This window comes from Mauremys mutica, chromosome 14, assembly GCF_020497125.1.
Source record: "Mauremys mutica isolate MM-2020 ecotype Southern chromosome 14, ASM2049712v1, whole genome shotgun sequence".
NCBI lineage: Eukaryota > Metazoa > Chordata > Testudines > Geoemydidae > Mauremys > Mauremys mutica.
The window spans coordinates 43,591,351-43,612,931 of NC_059085.1; the positions used below are offsets into that span (position 1 = coordinate 43,591,351).

Consider the following 21,581-nt stretch of genomic DNA (forward strand, 5'->3'; position numbering starts at 1 on the left):
GAGGCAGCTTGAAGTTCCTCAGCCCAGGGCATCTCCTTCCAGCCTTGGGGGTGCCCCATGGACCTGTCCTGTGTGTGTTCCCTCTGCTGAAGTCGCAGCACTGTCTGCTCTGGGTATCCTCTGCCCTCCGATGCAGGGAGACTGTAAACGCCACTTTCCAGGCTGCTGCGCCGGAGAGAGTTGTTCTCCCAAGACTTGTTCCTTGAACGCTCCGAGGGAGCAGAAACGCTTGGCTTTGCTCTGGCCAGAGCCGCAGCAGCTGTGGTGGCCACACCTGCTTCTGCCCGTGTTTGCCAGCAGCAGAACCTGCCTGACACCCACCCCGAAGCTGTCGCTATGTCAACGCTGGCGTCTCTGCAGATGCTGCTCAACTCCCTGAACTCCACTGCCCCCAGCAACAGGACCGACGAGCCGGCCAACAGGAGCAGCGCCTGGTGCCAGGGCGTCTTCATCCCCAACGAGCTCTTCCTGACGCTGGGCCTCGTCAGCCTGGTGGAGAACGTGCTGGTGGTCGCGGCCATCATTAAGAACAGGAACCTGCACTCACCCATGTACTACTTCATCTGCTGCCTGGCTGTGTCCGACATGCTGGTGAGCGTCAGCAACCTGGTGGAGACCTTGTTCATGCTGCTGATGGAGCACGGCCTGCTGGTCCTCCAGACCAGCATCGTTCGCCAGATGGACAACGTCATTGACATGATGATCTGCAGCTCCGTGGTGTCGTCGCTCTCCTTCTTGGGGGCCATCGCCGTGGACCGGTACATCACCATCTTCTATGCCCTGCGCTATCACAGCATCATGACCATGCAGCGGGCAGTGATCATCATTGTGGGCATCTGGGTGGCCAGCACCATCTCCAGTAGCATCTTCATCGCCTACTACAAGAACAACGCCGTCATCCTCTGCCTCATTGGCTTCTTCCTCTCCATGCTCATCCTCGTGGTGGGGCTCTACATCCACATGTTCTCCTTGGCACACCACCATGCCAAGAACATCTCCAGCCTGCAGAAGAAACGCACCGTCCACCAGATGACCAGCATGAAGGGGGCGGTCACCCTCACCATCCTGCTGGGGGTCTTCTTCATGTGCTGGAGCCCCTTCTTCTTGCACCTGACGCTGATCGTCACGTGCCCCAAGAACCCCTTCTGCACCTGCTTCTTCAACTACTTCAACCTCTTCCTCATCCTCATCATCTGTAACTCAGTGATAGACCCGCTCATTTATGCTTTCCGGAGCCAGGAGCTCAGGAAAACCCTGAAGGACGTGGTGCTGTGTTCCTGGTAACTCAGGCATGGCCGAGGGGCTGAGGAGGCCTGTTGTAGCCGAGGTTCCTGCTCTCGGAGGTAACAGCATGGCCATCTTGCAGCCCACAGCACAGCGCCCCCTAGTGTGCATGGGAGGCAGAGAGGCCATGTGCAAGGGGCACCGGTCAGTTCCTATCAGATGTTGGTGGCGGAAAACCAAGCAGGGTTTTGTCGTAAGTGTTTTTGTTTTGGGGGTTAGAGACAGTTTAGCTGCTGAACGGCACCTAGCGCCTTCCCGAGGGGATGCCAGTGCCTGCGTCAGCCCATCCCCTCCCACCCTGGGTCAGAACATGCAGAATGTGGCAGGGCCTTGGTCACAGCAGCTGCTGTTTCTGGCCAGCTTCCTGGGGAGGTCCCAGGGCACAGAATCTACGGTTCTCCCACCAGTGGAGAAGCGCGTGAGTGAGTCCCAGCCACTCCAGGGCTGCTGCTCTGTTCTGTCCCCTAGCAGGGATTCCTGTAACTCCCTCTGCTGCTTCCTGCCCACGCAGAAGGGCTGGTAACTCCAGGCCAGGCTCTCCGTCTCGCACAGCCCTCAAATCCTGCTGGCTGGGAACTAGACAGGCAGTGAGTCTGCCCTTCTGCACAGCTCACTCCTGCTGGCTGCCTCCCCCTCCTGCTCCCCCAGTCGCTGGGCAAGGAGTGTGGAGGAGCTCGGCAGAGCGGGGAGCACTCCCATTGTCACTGCTCCGACTCTACAGCACGGAATCATAGATTCATAAGCATGCCGGACTGGAAGGGACCTGGATAGGTCATCTCAGCCAGCCCCTTGCACTGGGGCAGGGTCAAGTGAACCTAGACCATCCTCAACAGGTGTGTGTCCAGCCTGGTCTTAAAAACCTCCAGCTTCCGCAATCTCCCTAGGCAATTTGTTCCAGTGCTTAACCGCCCTCACAGGTAAGACGTTTTTCCTGATGTCCAACCTGAATCTCCCTTGCTGCAATGTAAGCCCATTGCTTCTTGTCCTGTCCTCAGGAGAACAATTTATCACCCTCCTCTTTATAACACCCTTTTACGTATTTGAAGATTGTTAGCATGTGTCTCCCCCACCCGTCTCGCCTTCTCCAGACTAAACAAATCCAGGTTTTTTTCAATCTTCCCTCGTAGGGCGTCAGCCTTTCTAGCCCTTTAGTCGTTGTTGTTGCTTTCCTCTGGACTTTCTCCAGTTTGTCCACATCTTTCCTGCAATGTGGTGCCCAGAGCTGGACACAATGCTCCAGCTGCAGGCTAATCAGCGCTGAGTAAAGCGGAAGAATTACATCTCGTGTCTTGCTTACAACACTCCTGCTAACACATCCCAGAATGATGTTCGCTTATTTTGTAACAGCATCACATTGTTGACTCATATTTAGTTTGTGATCCACTATAACCCCCATATCTTTTTCTGTGGTCCTTCCTAGGTAGACATTTCCCATTTGTATTTGCAAAACTGATTGTTCCTTCCTAAGTGGAGTACTTTGCATTGGTCATTGAATTTCATCCTATTTATTTCAGACCGTTTCTCCAGTTTGTCCAGATCATTTTGAATTCTAATCCTATCCTCCAAAGCGCTTGCAACGCTCCTAGCTTGGTATCGTCTGCAAACTTTATCAGTATCCTCTCTATGCCATTAGCCAAATAATGGATGAAGATATTGAATAGATCCAGAGCCGGGACAGATCCCTGCAGGTTCCATTGGTAACTACTCTCAGAGCACGCTTTTCCAAGAGCTTGGTCTAGGCTGTATTTCTCCAGATTGCTTATGGGAAGGTCATGGAGCCAGTAACAAAAGCCTCACTGAAGTCAAGATATCACATCTTCCTTCTCCCCACCCCCACCCCCACCCCAGCCACAAAGCTTGTTAAAAGAAGGATGTTAGGTTGGTTTGACATGATTTGTTCTTGACAAATCCCTGCTGGCTCTTACTTATCCCCTTATTTTTCTTCCAGGTGTTACAAACAGAGTGTTTGATTATTTGCTCCATCATGTTTCCAGGCACCGAAGTTAAGCTGCCTGGTCTGCAATTCCCTTTTTAGAGCTAGCGGCTGTATTTGCCCTTTCCCTTCCTCCGGACTCTCTCCCATCCATGGGAGCCTGGCTGGGTGTCTGGCACTGCCTGACGACGGGGTCCCCCATGGACTATGGTGCCAACTCTTAATATCGAGGCTTAGCCCCTGGGCTGCTCCTTGGGCCTGCTGGGGACAGAGGCAGGCTGCAGTTCCTGGCGCCAGGAGCTGTCACCCCCTTACTCCCCCACCGCGCAGTGCTGAAGCGTGATGGGAATGGTCCCCTCCCCAGGCAGCCAGGTCTCCTGATGCCTGAACAAACCTCGGGCTTCAGTGCTGGCCCCAGCACCCGCGAGGCGAGGGGCTGCCCCCCTTGGCACTGGCCTTGCCCTAGCACTGTCATCCCCCGATGAGGGAGGCAGGGTCACGGGTAACTGAGGCACATCATGGGGCAGTGACTCACCAGAGGCTACATGGTGGGTCAGCACCAGAGCTGAGACTAGAGCCTGGGAGTCCTGGCTCCCACACCAGGGCCCCGTTCAGGACCAACTGTGGAGCTAGTCCCAGGCAGGACCAGCCCCATGCTGCCCTGGCGGGAGCCCTTCTCCCCATGTGGGCAGGACTGGGAAGCAAGTGGGGACAGCTGTGCCCCCCGAGTGCCCTGCTGTGCCATCCCATCTGCCAGGGGTGGGAGGAATGGCTCAGCCTGTCACAGGTCCTCAGCCCGGCTCCTCTGAGGGATGGGCACTGCCCTGGGCATGGTGTCCTGGGGGGAGCAGTGGCAGGGTCTGGGGAGGGAGCCAGGTCATTGCCCTGAGGAACAGCACACTGGGTCTCCCCTGCAATCCGGGACAGGCCCAGGGGCTGGCACAGGGACGGGAAAAGCCCAGAATGGCAGGCAGCAAAGCACATACCACAGACACCCCGATGCCAGCGCCCCTCCCCCCATGCCCACCATACACACCCCCATGCCAGTGCCCCTCCCCCTCGTGCCCACCTCAGACAGACCCATGCCAGAGTCCATGGCCCCCACACCCACCATAGACATCCCCCCCATGATAGCACCCCTCCCCCCAATGCCCACCCACAGACACCCGCATGCCAGAGCCCATCCCCCTCAGGCCAGTGCCCCTCCCCCCACATCCTCCATAGACACCCCCTATGCTAGTGCCCATCCACCCACAGCCCCCCATCTGCTGACACACTCAGACCCATACCCTGGGGCACACGATGGACACACCACACCATACACCCCCCCAGAGGTAGAGCCTCCCCCAGCATGGCCAGTACCGGGTCCCTCTTCCCACACAGCCATGCCCCCCATGGGTGGGGTTTCACCCCACAGAAACGCACCTGCTGGAGGCTGTGCTGGGACGCCCGGTGCCCTCTGCTGCCTGGAGATTGCAAAGGCCTTTGTGCTGTGTTCCCCATCCGGGGCCATGCCAGCCCTGCCAGGGCCCTCGCACACAGGCACACGCCTCGCAGCTATGCACACGTGTGCTGCCCCCATGGCGCAGGCAACTGTGTCACCATCTGCAGGCGTCTTTCTCCAAACCCGGCTAACCCCCACGTGCCCCCCAGGCCAGCCCCCCGGCATGGCCAGCAAGCACTGAGACCTGGGTGCCTCTGTGCAGCCAGGGGCGCTGGACTGGGACTAGGAGTGGGGGAAAGGCCCGTCTTTAAAGCCATTGGTCTGTGAGGTGCTGAGCCCTGGCGCTATATGGGGTGCCCTAGGGCCGGCCCAGCTTACAGGGCCAGGCTCTGGGGCAGCTCAGTGCGAGGCGAGGGCTAGCAATCAGCACACGGGGATCACATTGGCATCTGCCACCACACACCAGCGGAGGGCCCAGGAGGCTGAGAGCTGCCTGTGTTCTTAGCAGAGGTGTTGAATGTGACCTGCACAGGAGCTGGTCAGCTGGCGCTTGGCCTTCTGCCTTCTTGGCTTTGCCACGGGGCTGAAGAAAGCCTGCAGGGCTCCCTGGAAAGGGGGGGGCTGTTTGCACCTTTGGGGCCCCCGGGTTTCAGGCCCTGTCTGCCTTGTGGCAGGTTTCCAGATGTGGTTAGGCACCGAAAGCAGCAGGATGAGGAATTTACAAAAGCACCATCCACCAGGTGGCTCTCTGCATCCTTTGGTGCCTTAACGCCTTTGGCATCTGGCCCGGGAGTGCCCTGGAGAGCCCAGACCTACCCCGAAAGCAAACGCCCGTCCAAGAGGTGGCACGTTCAGCATGTAGCCAAGTCCAGCAGGCGCCGGGGTTAAATGGGTGTTAGCCAAAGCAAGGAGCTGGAGCAGCCTGAGCAGAAATCAATGGCTGCCGCACTCAGCTCCCACCCGTGCCTGTGGAGCTCAGTGTGCGCAGAGCGCTGGCCTCCAGGCAGGTTTGTTTATTGGGCGGCAGGGAGGAGGAACAGGACACAGAGCCCTTGGCCAGGGCCTACGCCCAGCTACCAACACAGACACAAAGGTGCAGCTGTGCTCAGATGCCCCCACAGGGCACCCACGGAGCCAGCAGGTCAAGGCTCTGGGATTTGCTGGTAGAATTAGAAGTAGCATCTTTCCAGGGGCCAACTCCCTCCCCAGGTATGTCAGCTCCCTGCTTGGCCAGCACATCGTTCTGCAGATGGAGTATGTCAGGCAAAGGCACCTCCTGCCCTGGGAGAAGCTAGTGAGGGAGCCTCTGGGATGGGTGCACCGGGCCCCTTGTGTTCTTGCTCAGTGGCAGGGTGTGGGAAGCTGCACTGGAGAGCCCTAGAGAAAAGGGCACAGGGTTGTGAGGACCCTGGGCATTCAGTGCAAATGGGCAGAGGGTCCCCCAGCACCCACGCCACCCCCAGGCACGTGGCTGCCTGTATCACAGTAACAGCCATGGGGGAGACCTGGTGCAAAGAGGGGTCCATGGGTTCTCTATTCACCACCCTCCTATGACACTGGCACTGCTGCGGGGCCTGCTCACTGCCAGTCCCATGCCCTGTGCCCGCCAGTCCCTTTGTCTGTGCCACCAACACAGGTCCCATGGAGGGACAATCATGGTGATCCCCCCAGCCCCTGGGTGGGGGGTGCTGTGACTCCCCGTTCCACCCAGCTCAGGGGATTCTTAGCTGGTTTTGTTGCGGCTCCAAGTCTCTTCCCAGCTGCCGCTTGCTCTGTTTTCTAGCTGGTGACTTCAGGCCTCTATCTCCAAGGCCAGAGCTCCAGCCAAGGGGCTTCCCTCCCCAGCCAGCCAGGCTGTACATGCCGGGGCGGCTCCCCTCAGCGTGCTGGCAGCTCGGCTGCTCTTCAGGCTGAGCTCAGTGTGCAGTCACTGGGCACGTGCACTGGCCCTGGAGGGCTGAGGTGTCTTCACTGAGCAAGGGCCCTGCACTGTCTGCACCTGGCAAGGGTGGCTGGGCCCGGATGCCTCACGCGGTGCAGGGCTTGGAGGTCAGCGTTCCTAGCCCTGGGGGGTAGAGGGGGGCGGAGGGGAGTTGGCAGTGGGGCAGTTTGGTGTGAAGGTTTCTTGCAACATCCCAGCAATGAACTGCCCTCCAGCTCACCTCCCTCCCCACCGTCTCCTGCCAGTGTCCCATGGGGGGGACCCCCACTTGCCAACTCCAGGGCTGGCAAACCTGCCCCAAAAGGCAAGTACCGGACCCTGGGGCAGGACTGAGGAATCCAGGACCCCGGGGTGAGGGCAGGGAAGGGCCCCCCACCCCACAGCCCCTGCCACCATCAGAGCATCTCTCCAGCAGCTCCCACCTCTGGTGGCACCACCAGTAACCACTAGTGCCTTGCGCCATGGCATGGGCGTCACTCCCCGGGGGAGGGCTGGGCAGTGCCCTGCAGTGCAGCGCGAGGGAACTCTCCTTGCTAGTGAGTTGGCATTTTCCCTTTGTCGGTGGTTTGTTAATGGAATTACAGTTCTTAGCGTTGTACTTGCTGCATCTCTGACCCCCCGCCCCCTGCTCCCAGCTGCACCCCCACCCCACACGCCAGCCTCGGACAGGCAGGTCCCAAGTACCCCCTTCCCGTGACTCTAGGCCCCAAGCTGTGTCGCAGGGATGTAGGCTCGGGGGGCCCAATTCTGCCCTGCCTCCCTGGTGTGAGTGGGACTCGCTGGGTCACGGGCACGACCCAGGAGCAACACAGCTGCCAGTCCAGGGAGACTCAGACCCAGGGGCCCGAATTGCTACGTGGTGCCCGAGGGAAGGTCGGACGGGCCCCAGCCTGATGCTGCAGGTGGGTTGAGGCTGCGCAGACACAATGAAGCAGGCAAGGCCTCGGGCAACCGGCATCATTGAGCCGGGGGTGGGGGATGGGCCACAGCAGCTTCTCCCCCAGGCCCTGGCTGCCCGGGGGGAACCACCCCACTACAACAGCACCCCCAGGGAGTGCAGAGCCAGTTGTAGGGCAGGCTCAGAAAAGCCTCTCTCCCTGACGGCTGCGCCAGCCTGGCTGCTCCAGCTGAACAAAGGGAGGTGACTAGCAGGCCTGGCCTGCAGTGCCTCTCCCCTCACACAGCGGCTCTGATGGGGTTTTTGTTCTTTCATTCTAGCCCCAGCAGGTCCTCCCACATGGCCTCCTCCAGCAGGGGCTGGCAATTCCCCTGCCTCCAGCATCCCTAGCAAGGGCTGGTTTTACGCTGTGCAAATATCCTGCTCAGATCTCCCCCTGCCCTGCACCCTGTAGCCAGTGGAGCCAGTAAAGCTGCTGTCCCAATCTCTCGGCAGGTTAACCTGGGCAGGGGCTCATCAGTGCTTCACGGCCCATGCAAAGGGCTATAAAGCACCTGTCCAGCCCCCTGCCCAGGGAATGTCCCCCCAGAGGGGTCCTTGCCAGCAGGCACAGTGACAGAGCCCCCCACACACACACACACACAGGATCACCCGGTGCAGGGCCAAGCAGGGCAAAAGAGACATGGCGAGGCCCTGGCTAGCTGCAGCAGAGGAGTAAGGGGCTATGCGAGGTGCAAGACAGGAGCCAGCGAGGCCAGGGGCAGGAACTTACCTCAGTCCTGCAGCCACCACTACCAAGGGGCTGCAAACGGGGCCATGAAGCCCCCTCCCTGAAATACCCCCAGCACAGGGGCCTCTGTGGCAGGTCCAGAGCCTGTTATAGCAGCTCTGGGCTGCCCCCACCAGAGCCCGGACAGGAGGGGAGATGGGCAAGGTCAGCCTGCGTCCCGGCTATCCCCAGCTGCCACCGCAGCCCGAGCAGAGGAGAGGGCAGCCCCCGGGCTCCACTCACCAACACGGAGGGGTGAATCACCAGGAGGCACAGGCATTGCCTCTGTCCCTGCCCGGAGGGTCGTGACCCAAAGGACCTGAGCCCCCCAAAGTGGGTGGATCTGAGTCCCAGAGCCTGTGCTCCCCACCTGCCCCATAGCGGGTGTCTCTGAGGCTGGAGCGTGGTGCCCCTCCCGCGTGGCGGGTGCTGCTGGGACTCCCAGGGGAGATGACTAAGAGGGGCCATGACTCAATGACATGGGATAATGGCTGGGATAGAGACAGCGGCTGGGCAGGAACAGGGGCCATGCAAGGAACGGGAAAGGAGCCAGCTGAAAATCATGATGGCAGGAAATCCTCATTCACACGATGGACAATTAGCCTGTGGAACTCCTGGCCCCTAGGGCTCCTGGAGAGCCAGGGCTTATTAAGCTTCAGAGGAGAAGCGGCTGGTGAGAAGCTCCAGCCATCAGAGTGAGGCTAGAACCCAGCAGAACACACCTAGAGCTCGGGAAGGAGCCGCCCTCTCCTGGTTCGGTGCAGGATGGGCTGGGCAGGGCGCAGCAAGGAGCCCCACGCCGCCTTCTGCAGCAGGGGATGCTGGTCACAGGGACCACCCTACACTGCTCACTCTGCCTCCGGGCTGTGCGCCCCTGGGTCTGTCTAGGCTGTGAACTCACCGGACTGGCTGCTCCTGTGTCAGTGGGTCCTGGGGCACCTCCACAATAACCCCGATGAACCCTAACAACACCCCCTTGGGCTGCTCTGTGCTGGCAGCTCCCACCTGCTCGGGCTGGGGCTGCTCCTGCCTCCATTGCTTGGACAAGGGCAGCAGCTGAACCAGGCCCCGCGCCAGGCCCTGCACAGACTGGCCTTGCTCCAAAGCGCGCAGAAGGGGAAGGGCCCGGACGGGCCGGGGAGGAAGGATGGAGACACTGGGGGGGCAGCGCCCCACATGCACCCAGCGCTGAGCCCCTCCCAGGGGCCCCCTCGGTGACGGGGGCAGAGCCGAGGCTCAAACCCAGGCCAGCCGGGTCCTGGCCCAGTGCCAGAACCACACCAGCTGCCCCCCAGCGCGGGACTGGGGCCGAGGGCTCTGCCCGCCCCGCGCTGTATCTGGGGGCCCCGGCTGCTCTCCGGGGCGCGGCAGCTGTTGCATTGTGGCGGGGCGCAGGGCGGGGGATGCGCTGGTGCTGATGCTGCAGGGATGTTGCAGCATTTGTAGCGGCGCCCGCTGATTGGTGGCCGGGCCGAGGTGACGTCAGCGGCCGGCCCGGTGCAGCGGCGGGCGCCTATAAAAGGCTCCGGCAGGCGCCCGGCCGCTTTCCGCAGCCCCCGCCCGCCCGCTCCGCTCCTGCGCCCCCCGAGCCGCCTGCACCAGCCACAGCCGCCGCCCCGGGCCAGCATGAGGGAGATCGTGCACATCCAGGCGGGCCAGTGCGGCAACCAGATCGGAGCCAAGGTACCTGGCGGGGTCCCGGGCTGCGGCTCCGCGTTCTGCCGGGGGGCCGGGACGTGCCCGCATCGCCAGCCCCAGCCCGGCGCCGAGGGGGTGGGCGGTGCCTGCGGGGGAGAGGGGCGGCGGCTGGGAGCGAGCGAGCCACGCCCCGGCACTGCGGAGCTGGGAACAAAGGGATGCGCTCAGCGCTGCGCCACCGGGGCCGGCTGCTCGGGGCTGTGCCCGGTACGGCCCCGGCTGCCTTCGCTGGGACCCGCGGCCGGGGGCTCCTCGGGGGCCGGCCGGGCGCAGCCCCGGGCCTGGGGGATGCTGTGGCGCAGGGCGACTGGCAGCTCCAGCCTCGTCTCTGTGCTCCCCCAGCCCCTCCCAGGGGCTGCTCCGCTGCAGTGCTGGGTGGGGGCTGCTCGGGGCAGCGAGTGCCTGGGGGGCGCTGGCCCAGATGTTCTGGGGGGCGGGTCACCCACTGCAGATGGCACAGGCTGGGTGGGTGGCACAGACATGTGACACTGCTCCCTGCACAAGCCCCTGCCAGCCCAGCCCCCATCTGTGTGAGGGGCTGAGCCCGGTGCCCCAGCCTGAGTGCCAGGGCTCTGACGGGCAGAGTGGGCCTCACAGCCCCCTAACTGAGGGGCTATGGGCGTGACCTCTGCCCGGCCTGCCTGCGAGGTGACTGGCATCAGCATGGCAGCTCCTGCCAGGAGCATCAAAAAAGCAAAGGAGGTGGGGCCCTTTGTTGAGCATCCTTCATGTGACGCCTCTTAGGAGGGAAAACTGGAAATGAAGGCAGCCCCAAAGCTCCCCGAGATGTGAGGGGCAGAAGCTGCCCTGCCTGCCCCACACAAGGATGCTGCCAAGCCAGAATGTCTCCAGCAGTGGTTTAACCTGCCCAGGCACTGGCAGGGGTGCTAGTGTGAATGGCTTTGTTCTGGTTTAACAGGCCAGATGCCTTCTGTAATTGCAGGCTGTGTGAGCTAGTGGCTAGAACCGAGGTCTGGGAGCCAAGTGTCAGCTGTGACCTTGCGTGAGCTGCACCCTCCCGTGGGCCCCAGGCAAACCCTTTGACCCCTGCAGTAGAAGCAGGGCCCGGCTGAAAGGCAGCTGATCTAGGGACGTCAGGAGCCCCGTGCTGCCAGGCCCCTTTGTCCTGACTCCCCTCCATGGTGTGAGCCCTGGAGCTCTCTTCAGAGCCATCAGAGCCCTGGCCTGGGTCCTGCTCCGTACAGAGCCACTCACTTTGCAGCTCAGTCTGAGGGAGACGCTGCCGCCTGGGCTTTCTCCAGCTCTGGAGAAATGGTGACAAAGCAACCTTGGTTCCAGGGCAGGACAATAGCACTGAGCAGCCATGCTCCACCCCCCAACATATCCTATGTAACCAGGAGCCTCCTCCCGAATCAGAGCTGAGGAGCAGCAGCTCAGACGCTTGGTCCCTCTTTGGCAGGGGCGTCTTGTGGGAGCTGGAACAGATTTCTCCTGCTAGATTCGCACCATCCTGTGTGTGAAATGCAGCAATAATAGAGGGGAATTTCAGTCCTCTTCCTGTAGCCAAGGGGGGAATGGCTAGTAGGCAACCCGGGCTACAGCTGGGGCTTATGGGACATAGGAAGATGTCTTTGTTCCAGGCCCAGTGAAATACATGAATCTGGGGGGAGGGGAGGGGCTCGCTAACCCAGCTTGGCAATTGCACGTGTAAAAGATTTTGTTGGGCGCTTCTGCTCAAGGCACCTGCTGCGGTGACTTAGCGTGTAACAGCTAATCATCAATCAGGCCTCCGGGGGCCATCTGTGCCTGCTCTGAATATAGAACAAGTCTGCCAGGAGAGGAGGCTGCTTCCTGCCCTGTCCCAGGAGGGCTGGGGAGAGGGGGCTGAAATCAAATCAGTGCTCGGGAGTCCGTGTGCAGCTGCGGCTGAGTGTGTCCAGCAAGGATGGAGGGGGGATGCCTTGTCATTATCCTGGTCGCCAGGGGCCAGGAGAACACCTGCCACTAATAGGCCAAGTGGCTGGAGGAGGGGGAGAGGCCAGCTACCAAGCGGAATAATCAGCCCTGGAAGGTTGCCAATGCCCATTTCCAGGAGGGCTTGTGGCAGAAATCTCTGCAGCCCGTTTCCCCATGCGTGTGGGGGATCAGCCCCCCTCTGCACTGGAAGTGAAAAGGCTCCAGGGCTGCTGGGCTTGGGGCTCATCCCCATGACTGGTCTCCCCTGGCTGGGACGTGGCAGCAGGACAGAGCCCTAGATTCCCCCAGAAGGGATGAGAGGAGCGGGCAGGGGAGAAGGAAGAGGGACTGCCCATGGAGCTCTGCCTGGGTGCACTCTGCCACCCACTGGGATCGAACTGGTTAATTTCCAGTCCCAGGCTCCAGCTGACCTGGAGCCGGATGGGGCAGCAAGAACCCTTGCTTACACAATCCTTACCTTACTGCTCCAGCGCATGTCTCGCACTCAGCACTTCAGATGTCATTCCCTGAGCGCTCATTGTTGGGGGAACCTCTGTATTTGCTACCTGAAGACTCATTTATATGTTAATCGGTGTGAATAATTCATAAGCCCTGTAACTGACATGTCTGATCAATGCAGGATGCAAGCTTCTTTGAGTGACAGCTCCTCAGAGCACTGCCTGTCTGTGGTGAGCTGAAGCCATGTCTGAGTCCTGGGTGGGTGATCACAGCACTTTCCACTCCCTGGAGGTTCAGATGGGCTCAGAGCTCTGTGTGGTCCCTTTAACAAAGGGTCACTGGGGAGATGAGGTCAGCTCTGCACAGGGTGAGCAGCTGAACAGAGGAGCCCCACTGCAGGTAGACATTGCTGTGTATTTTAAGATCACCCTGACCTTGCAATCAGTTCCAATTTGTCCTCTTACAGCCATGGCTGCTGCTCTAAATTAGAGCTCCGTTTAGTAGCGCTGGCACAAAACACGCAGCATTGTCAGATGTAGGACACTTCCCCGGCACTGCCCCCACCACAGCATCAAGGCTAAAGCACAGGGCCCGCTCCAGGTTTGCTGCTGCCCCAAGCCAAAAAAAGGGAGTGCCGCCCCCAAAGGGCCCGAGCGCCGCCCCTTGAAGAGTGCCGCCCCCCCCCCAAGGGCCGGAGCGCCGCCCCTTGAAGAGTGCCGCCCCAAGCACATGCCTGGGACGCTGGTGTCTAGAGCCAGCCCTGCTCAGCATGTTCCCCAATCCTCAGAGTTGAGTGAGCTTTAGCTCTAGCTCGGGCATTTGGCAATGAGTGTCCCGCCCAGCCCCCTTGTGCAGCTCCCCGTGAACAGCACACCCTCCAGAGAGGAAGTGTCTCTTCCAAGGACAACTCCCGCCCCAGAGGGAGCAGCCTGCTGAGGCAGGGCACTGGGCAGTGGGAGAGGAATGCGAGGCCTCGGGGGGGTGAGGTGCTCGGTGCAGAGGCTGCGTGGTGCTGTTGCGTTCAGGGGGCTTGTCTTCGCCAGGGTTTCTCCACGTAGGGGGCTCTACACAGATGGCGGCTTTTGTATGTGACTAGTTTGCCCCCTGCGAGGGCACAGTGGCAGCAAGCAGCCTGTCCACTCCTCCTGCAGCACGTCGCTCCCTGCAATGCTGGGCCCTTGCTAAGACCTGGCCAAAGCCCAGGGAGTTCAGGAGAGCAGCAGATTCAAATGTGTTCTCTGGCTTCAGGCACCTTTTGAACATGAAGCCAAAGCCTCCTTCCCAGGGCGCCACTCGCCCTCCTGCCCGTCCTCCTTGGCTGTTGCTGCTGCCTGTTATGAAACCCGGGAGAACAAAGGCAAGTGACTCAGCTAGTCTGGAGGTAACTGGAGGTCAGTGTGCTGCAGCACCATGGCTAGCTCCCGTCTGGCGCAGCCGCCTGGTGCTGCACCGCCAGGCAATGCCGCAGTGTAGACAGGACTGGCTGCTGGCAGAGCTCGGCCCCCGCAGGCTGACCGGGAGCCCGGCTGAGACGCAAACAGCCGGCGTGGGGAGTTCCCTGTGCTGCTGAAAGGACCTGGGAGCCCAGCCCTGCGATCTGAGCCGTTTGTAATGCGTGTTTAACCATTGAACCTCCGGGAACATCTCACTCCTCGGGAGCGCTCCAGCCGCTGTGGGACTGACGCGGTGCCTGTGCAGGATCTTAGCTCCCGCCCCGGGGTCTCACGCAAACGTGGGCTTCCCTTACACGCCAGCCACTGGGCAGTTACCGTGTTGCTGTTCCAGGAAGGGCTCCCCGGCTAGCTGGAGGTTTGAATACCAGCATCTTAGCAGCCAACTCTGGCCCCAGTGGGGACTCCGCTGGTGTCTCTGCCTGAGGAGCTCTGAGCCTGTTGAAGTGAAGAGCTGGGCCTGATGGTCATTTACACCAGGGCCCCTTTACCCCACCGCAGCATACCGGCAGTGGAGACAGCACTGGACTCTTATTCCGGAGACCTCGGTTCTGTTCCCAGTTTTCGCTGGCCTGCTGAGTGGCCTTGGGCAAGTCACTTTCCCACCCTGTGCCTCAGTTTTCCCACCTGTGAATGGGACTCTGGATGTAAAGCTTTGAGATCGACGGATGCAAAGCGCGGTGTTTCCCAATGACAAAGGGAGCCCATATCACTGACAATCTTCTTGGATCCTCGTAGATTCTTACCTATTTGGTGTTTGGAGTCTCAACATGGGGAACAGACATTTCATAACTGGCTCTTCAGTCTAGCAGAGGGAGGTCGAACACCATCCCATGGCTGGAAGGTGAAGCTAGTCACATTCAGCCTGAAAATAAGGTGTAAACTTTTAACTGAGCATATCTAACCATTGGCACAACTGACCAAGGGCTGTGGTGGAGTCTCCATCACTCACCACTTGTACATCAGGGTGGGATGTTTCCCTAAGCTCCGCGCTAGGGATTACTGGGGGGCAGGGCTCTGGCCTGTGCTGTGCAGAAGGTCCGACTGGATGATGATCACAGTGGGCCCGTCTGGTCTTGGAATCTGGGTACTCAGGTAACTGAGAATTCAGGCCTTGGTCTCCAAAGCTACCCTTGTCCCTGAGCTGTGACTTGCTTCTGGTCACTGTGGAGCTCACAGGTGGCACCTAATCAATGTCTCTGGGTCGGTCATCTAGTGCTGCAGGCAGCTCTGACTCTCCCGGTGGTCTTGGTAGATGGTGAGTGCAGAGCAATTGTCCCCTACCCAGATCCAGTGCCTGCTCTGCCTTGCAATGCCCCTCGACTCCTTATCCCTTCCTGTGGCTAGTACTTAGCCAGCCTCACCTCTCTGCCTCCAGGGGATTGAGTTGCCGAAGACCCTTCTCGCTAACTAGCCAGAGGGGTTTCTGGCAGCAAGGCATCAGGCTGTGGAATAGCCTTCCCAAGGGAGCCTGGTCTGGAGTGTCTGGGGCTAGACAGCAGGAGAGGAACCAGAGCTATTGTGGGACCAGCCCTGCACTAAGGTGTAGGGGAGCAGGATCCACTTCAGAATCTGATTCTGGGCCTGCTCCTGGATGCCAGGATTCACTCCACACAGGCCAAGCCGAAATCTTTGGCTGGCATTTGGAGTGGAGCAGTTTGGCTTTGTGTTCTCTGGAGAACAAAGGAAACAGGCCTGGTGCCTCTCCTAGCTCAATGTGGTGCCTGGCCCTGCACGGATGCCCACAGCTCTGAATGTCCCCTGTTCTTTCCGCAGTTCTGGGAGGTGATCAGCGATGAGCACGGGATAGACCCCAGCGGGAACTACGTGGGAGACTCCGACCTGCAGCTGGAGCGGATCAGTGTCTACTACAATGAGGCTTCCTGTAAGTCCGGAGCTGGCTGCTGCACTCCCCCCAGGCCAGGCTGACTGGAGCAGTATGTGATGCATCACAGGGTTTCCTCTCTGGCCCTTAACAGTGCTGCCCGGGCATACATGTACTTACCCTGAGCTCCTCTCCTGCTGTGCTCAGGCGGGGAACGTGGGCTGTGAAACGGATCTGTTCTGCGATGCCTGGCTGGTCCCTTCCATGGCCACCTGCTCCCCAAGGTGTCATGGTGTGGGAACGCAGGGCGGGTGGCGTGTCCAGCACCCTGGGGAGCATCTCTCCTGGAGTGCGCTCTACTGGCCAGTCCAGGCTTGCAGGATTGTTCTGGGAATAGTTCCCCCTCTCATCCCAGCCGGAGGAGGTTAAGGTGATGCCAGCCGGTTACTGTGGTGCAGGGCTGGCTGCTGGGGTCAACAGGGGGGCAAAGCAGGCCCCTGACTCATCTGTCTGGAATGGGCATTGGCGGGGGGGGGGGCAAGTGAAACTCGGTGGTTTGCTTGTTGCTGCGAATGCCCATCTGGCCAGAGGGGATATGACCACTACCTGTGCTCCTTCCTCCCGTTGTGGCAGCTCAGCGGAAGGGAGGCGATGCCTTCAGGGGTGTAGTACTGGGGAAGTTCCCAGCCCTGCCCCAGTGCACTGCGAGTTCTGAGCTTGTGCCCAAATCCAAACAGCCCTGTGCCAAAGCTCCAGCCCGCGGAACAGAACGAGCTGGGCCCAGTTCTAATGGGGACTGGTGCACCACTGACCAGAGGCTGCTGCCAATGCCCAGGGGCAGAGGTTGGAGTCTCAGCAGATGAGCTGGCTCTTCTGGACTCTGAGGCCAAGCAGTGGAAGCTGGTCCCATGGAGCCTTGCCAGTTAAGAGGGAACATGTGGTCTCTTTTCCAGCTCACAAGTACGTACCCCGTGCGATCCTGGTGGACCTGGAGCCCGGGACCATGGACAGCGTTCGATCGGGGGCATTTGGACATCTCTTTAGACCTGACAACTTCATCTTTGGTACGTCCCAGTCCCCTGCTGCTGTTCTAACCCTGTCCTGCCCCGTGTGGTGCTCCTCTCTTGGCCGCTAGTTGGTCCATCCTAGCTGCTCACCCAGAGCTCCCTCACCCTGCTCCCCACGACACAGCTGCCTGCTGTCACTTCTCGTTGGGCCGTGTCTCTACCTCCGTGCTATTCCAGTAGTGCCTTAGTGTGAGGTGCTGCACGGAGTGGAGATGGTCCCAGCCCAGGGGAGTTTAATCTAAGTAGAGCAGCCAGACCCGGGGTGGGGGTGGGGGAAGAGGTGACCAGTGATGGAGCCAGTGGCCTGTTCGAACTGCGTCGCTTGGAGGGAGGTGAATTTAGCTTGGGGTGGATAAGCTCAGTAGGAGGACAGTGAAAGAAGAGGACCTGCGAGGGAATTGGGTGAATGGGACGGGGCGAGGGGTAGGGTGTAGCTGAGATGAAGGGACCTAGGGAGGACTGGAGCAAACAGCTGATCAGCCCAGGGCAGAAAGTCTAGACAAACCTGTAGGAAGGTCACTGAACAGGGACGCTGAGCCTCACGCTGATTTTCCTCCCCATGACGCTGAAGGCAGGGGAAAGTAGGAAAATGTCCCTTCTCTGCTCTCACAGGGCCCGTCTACACGAGAAGCGCTACATCGGCTCCGTGCTGACGGGACAGCGCTCTCCTGTCAGCAGAATTACTCCACCTGTGCAAGGGACTGTGTGGGCGGGAGAGTCTCTCGCCCCCATAGCACCCGTGTGGACAGCGCTTGGGTCTCTGTAACTTGTGTCGCTTGGAGGGGGTGGCTCGAGTGATCTAAGTTATAGTGACATAAGCAGTAGTGGAAACCTGCCCAGAGGCGCACGTGATCAGGTGCTGGGAGGAAGAGCTCAGCTGCAAACCATAGTTCTGCTGGGCCCTTGATGCCTGCACAGGAGCTTAGCCCTGTCTCTCCCATTGCCCAGGAAACACGTGCAGAGCAGCTCAGAATTCACTACAACCATCCCTGCCGCTCCCCTTCCCGTACCCCACCCCTGCCCTTCGGGGCCTCTACCCTTAGGCAAGACTGAATTTTGTTTCTGTTCTGAGATCTCATGCACTCAGCTGGTAGCTCCCCAGTGCCTGCCCTGCTACACGACTAGCCTGTAGCCCCTTCCCTGGGACGGTCCATTCCTGAAAGCTGCCGAGTTCAGCTGTGGGGAAAGCAGAGAGGTCAGGGCAGCCTCATGCCATGGGAGTCACCCTGGGGGGCTGATCCCCTCTGCCTTCCAGTGCCTCCAGACTCGCACATGGCTGCTCTAAGTGGGAGGTGGTGCCAGCCTGAGAGGGTTGATCCAGGCAGCTCCCAGGCTTTGTTCTCATGCAACACCTAGCCTCTTGCGTAGCCCAGCACAGCAGCCCTCCCTGGCACATAGTGTCTGTTAAGCCCAGTGGCTGGGCACGCCCAGGAGAGACCGAATTCCTGCAGCAAAAGGCTCTGGTCACTGTTCACCCCTGACTCCCAACTGATGAAAGCGAGGAGATCCACTATGTCTTCTCCCCCACAGGTCAGAGCGGCGCTGGCAACAACTGGGCAAAGGGGCACTACACAGAGGGTGCTGAGCTGGTGGACTCTGTCCTGGACGTGGTGAGGAAGGAGTGTGAGAACTGTGACTGTCTGCAGGGCTTTCAGCTCACCCACTCCCTGGGTGGTGGCACTGGTTCGGGCATGGGTACCCTCCTCATCAGCAAGGTCCGTGAAGAGTACCCGGACCGGATCATGAACACTTTCAGCGTGGTGCCTTCCCCCAAGGTGTCCGACACGGTGGTGGAGCCCTACAATGCCACCTTATCCATCCACCAGCTGGTGGAGAACACGGACGAGACCTACTGCATCGACAACGAGGCCCTGTATGACATCTGCTTCAGAACCCTTAAACTGGCCACGCCCACCTACGGTGACCTCAACCACCTGGTCTCCGCCACCATGAGCGGCGTCACCACCTCCCTGAGATTCCCTGGTCAGCTCAACGCTGACCTGAGGAAGCTGGCAGTCAACATGGTGCCCTTTCCTCGCCTCCACTTCTTCATGCCAGGCTTTGCCCCCCTCACAGCCCGTGGCAGCCAGCAGTACCGAGCCCTAACAGTCCCTGAGCTCACCCAACAGATGTTTGATGCCAAGAACATGATGGCCGCCTGTGACCCACGTCATGGACGCTACCTGACGGTGGCCACAGTCTTCAGAGGCCGCATGTCCATGAAGGAGGTGGATGAGCAGATGCTCGCCATCCAGAGCAAGAACAGCAGCTACTTCGTAGAATGGATCCCCAACAACGTCAAGGTGGCAGTCTGCGACATCCCACCCCGGGGACTGAAGATGTCTTCCACTTTCATTGGGAACAGCACGGCCATCCAGGAGCTCTTCAAGCGCATCTCAGAGCAGTTCACTGCCATGTTCCGACGCAAAGCCTTTTTGCACTGGTACACGGGCGAGGGCATGGACGAGATGGAGTTCACAGAGGCAGAGAGCAACATGAATGACCTGGTGTCGGAGTACCAGCAGTACCAGGATGCCACAGCTGAAGAGGAAGGGGAGATGTATGAAGATGATGAGGAGGAATCTGAGGCCCAGGTTGCCAAGTGAAGCCTCTAGAGTTGGCCTGCATCAAGTTTCTTACCATGAAGGTCAAGCTTCTACAGCACCCTACTGTCCAGCGTGGTCCTCCGTCTTCACTACCTGTTAGCTGAGTACTAGACAACCGCTATTTAGTTGCTTCTGATTAAAGGTTCCAAATTTTAAATCATTCCGTATTTACTAACCATCTCCCCTCCCCATCCTTGAGTTAGCACAGCTGTAGCCCATCCTCATGACTCTGATCATGCCTGACCCTGATGTTTGATTATTTTTTTTCTAACTGGTTTGTGTCGATTTTTTTATTTTTTTTGAATACTTAATAAATGTATTGCTGTCCAGTACTTCCTATGCGAGACCTTCCTTGTTCCAGCCCCAGGACTTGGCAATGGGGCATCAGACAGGTGGGTTTGGTGGGGAGCAGGGCGATGCCGCTTGTCAGCTGTGAGCGGAGTGGGGGTGCTGTCCTTCTCCACGCCCCAGGCAGCACTTTGATTCAGTTCCCCGGGGGCTAAAGCGAGGGGTTTGGGAGGAGCCTAATGAGAGTCTGGGAGTTGGGAGGGGGCCTTAAGCTGCTTTGAAATGCCAGCCTGAATCCCTATGTGTGGAGCCTCCGGAGCAGGTAGACCCTTCTGCGCCACCCCCAGACATCCCTTCCCAGACCCGTCCACAAGGGTCACGCACAAGACAGCTTGTATTGTGCCAGCTGAGGACTCCCCACCAGCTGAGTCTGCTCCTCCTTGGAGTAGAACTGGGCGAAGGGGACACGCCCACTCAGGCCCACCCACAGAAATTCCAGGCCCTGGGGGGGCAGAGCCTGGGGTGGAAGTGACTAATCCATCACTTCCAGGACAGCCCGTGGGGCCCCGCAAAGCACAGGCCCAGAGTGTCTTGTGCACCTAAGAGCCCTGCAGCCCACCCCGGCAATTCCCCCCTCCTCCCATTGGCAGGCCTGCACCCACTCCACAAACATCCCTGCAACTGAGTGGCTGGAGTTAGCAGAGGGCGACTGTCTGCTTGTAAGAAGCATTTATCCTTCAGTCCTGACACCCCAGAGCCCTACCCTGGGTCTGAATTGGCAGAGGGGCCAAATGCCAGATGTGGGAGCAAAGGCTTGCGGAATCCTCCAGAGGAGGCTTTTCTGGCAGGATTTCAGTTCCCTAGCCCAGGCCCTGGGAGCTCTGCAGCAGGCTGGGCCCAACTCCACAACAGGGAATTCAACAGCAGCAGGGGGTAAAGCAGACTGCAGAGGCTCTGCCAGAGGCAGCCTGGGCTGACTGTCCCCCACATACCCATCAGTTCGTCCCTACGCTCTCAGTATGCTATGGGTGTTGGGTTTGATAACTGCTCTGCAGAAGGGAGGCAGGTGCTGGAGGCAGCAGGGTGACCAGACAGCAAGTGTGAAAAATCAAGACGGGGTGGGGGGTTATAGGAGACTATATAAGAAAGCCCCAAATATCAGGACTGTCCCTATAAAATTGGGACATCTGGTCACCCTATGTGGCATCCTGGCAGGCTGTCTGGAATCGTGCTCATCCCACACGTGGGCTGGGGAAATCCAGCAGTGATCAGAAGTGGAACTAATGGGTAGTTCCCATCTCACTATTGTTTCAGGCTCCGCAGACTCAACACTGCCCATCCTGCCCCTCCATTCGTGGCCCAAAGGCGCTTGGGTTCTGGCACATGTTCTGGTTGGTGCAATGGCTGGATTTTTGCAGCACGTTCCGTGGGTGAGGAAGGGTGGAACAGCCCTGTCAAAGCCCTAGAGTTCAGCCCAGTGCACATGAGCTGGTCCTGTCCTGGGGTAGGATAGAACCACCCTTTTGGGGGGAACATCTAGAATGGTTTGGGTTGGAAACGGTGGCTGCTGCCCCATGGAAGCCAACTAGGTGCTGAGCTTCATTGCAAGGGGTCTGTTGGCACAGTTGCCACCATCTCTCCAGCTTTCCCTTTAGACAATGGACGACTTTGCAAGTCTGTGCATCCCGCGGCAGGGCCAGGGCTGCAGGTGCCTTCCACATTTCAAGCTTCCTACTCTGCCCCTCAGCCGAAAGCTGTTTGGATTTCAGTGGCCTCCTAGGGTAGAACCACAATCAAGTCTTGGGCCCAAACGCTAGCAGGGACGACACTCCAGCTGCCAGCAGGAAGCTACCTGGCTGAGGCACTACTGAGGTGGAGAGCATGGCAGAATCTTGGCTTACCAGTGCTCTGTAACGGGGGTGGTGGGGGGTTGCTGCTGGTCAGAGGGATGAGGCTGGTCTGGGGAAAGCTGAAGAGCAGTTGGTGGCTGAGGCAAGAGG

General features: G+C 59.5%; 1 protein-coding gene across 1 annotated transcript; it reads left to right on the forward strand.

Annotated features, from left to right (window-relative positions):
* The first annotated feature begins 336 nt into the window (after window positions 1-336).
* TUBB3 (tubulin beta 3 class III) lies at window positions 337-19,511 on the forward strand. The gene is made up of 6 exons (XM_044987684.1): window positions 337-1,280; window positions 7,307-7,505; window positions 9,717-9,953; window positions 15,572-15,680; window positions 16,574-16,684; window positions 18,218-19,511. Exons 1-6 carry the CDS (start codon window positions 337-339, stop codon window positions 19,291-19,293), a joined length of 2,676 nt encoding a protein of 891 aa, XP_044843619.1. The 3' UTR covers window positions 19,294-19,511.
* Window positions 19,512-21,581: the final 2,070 nt, after the last annotated feature.

Excerpts from the sequence above, each read along its gene's own strand:
- TUBB3 (XM_044987684.1), top strand. The coding sequence starts at position 337 with ATGTCAACGCTGGCGTCTCTGCAGATGCTGCTCAACTCCCTGAACTCC. Across the intron at positions 9,954-15,571 it reads GCAACCAGATCGGAGCCAAG|TTCTGGGAGGTGATCAGCGA; the intron begins GTACCTGGCGGG and ends TTCTTTCCGCAG. Across the intron at positions 15,681-16,573 it reads CTACTACAATGAGGCTTCCT|CTCACAAGTACGTACCCCGT; the intron begins GTAAGTCCGGAG and ends TCTCTTTTCCAG.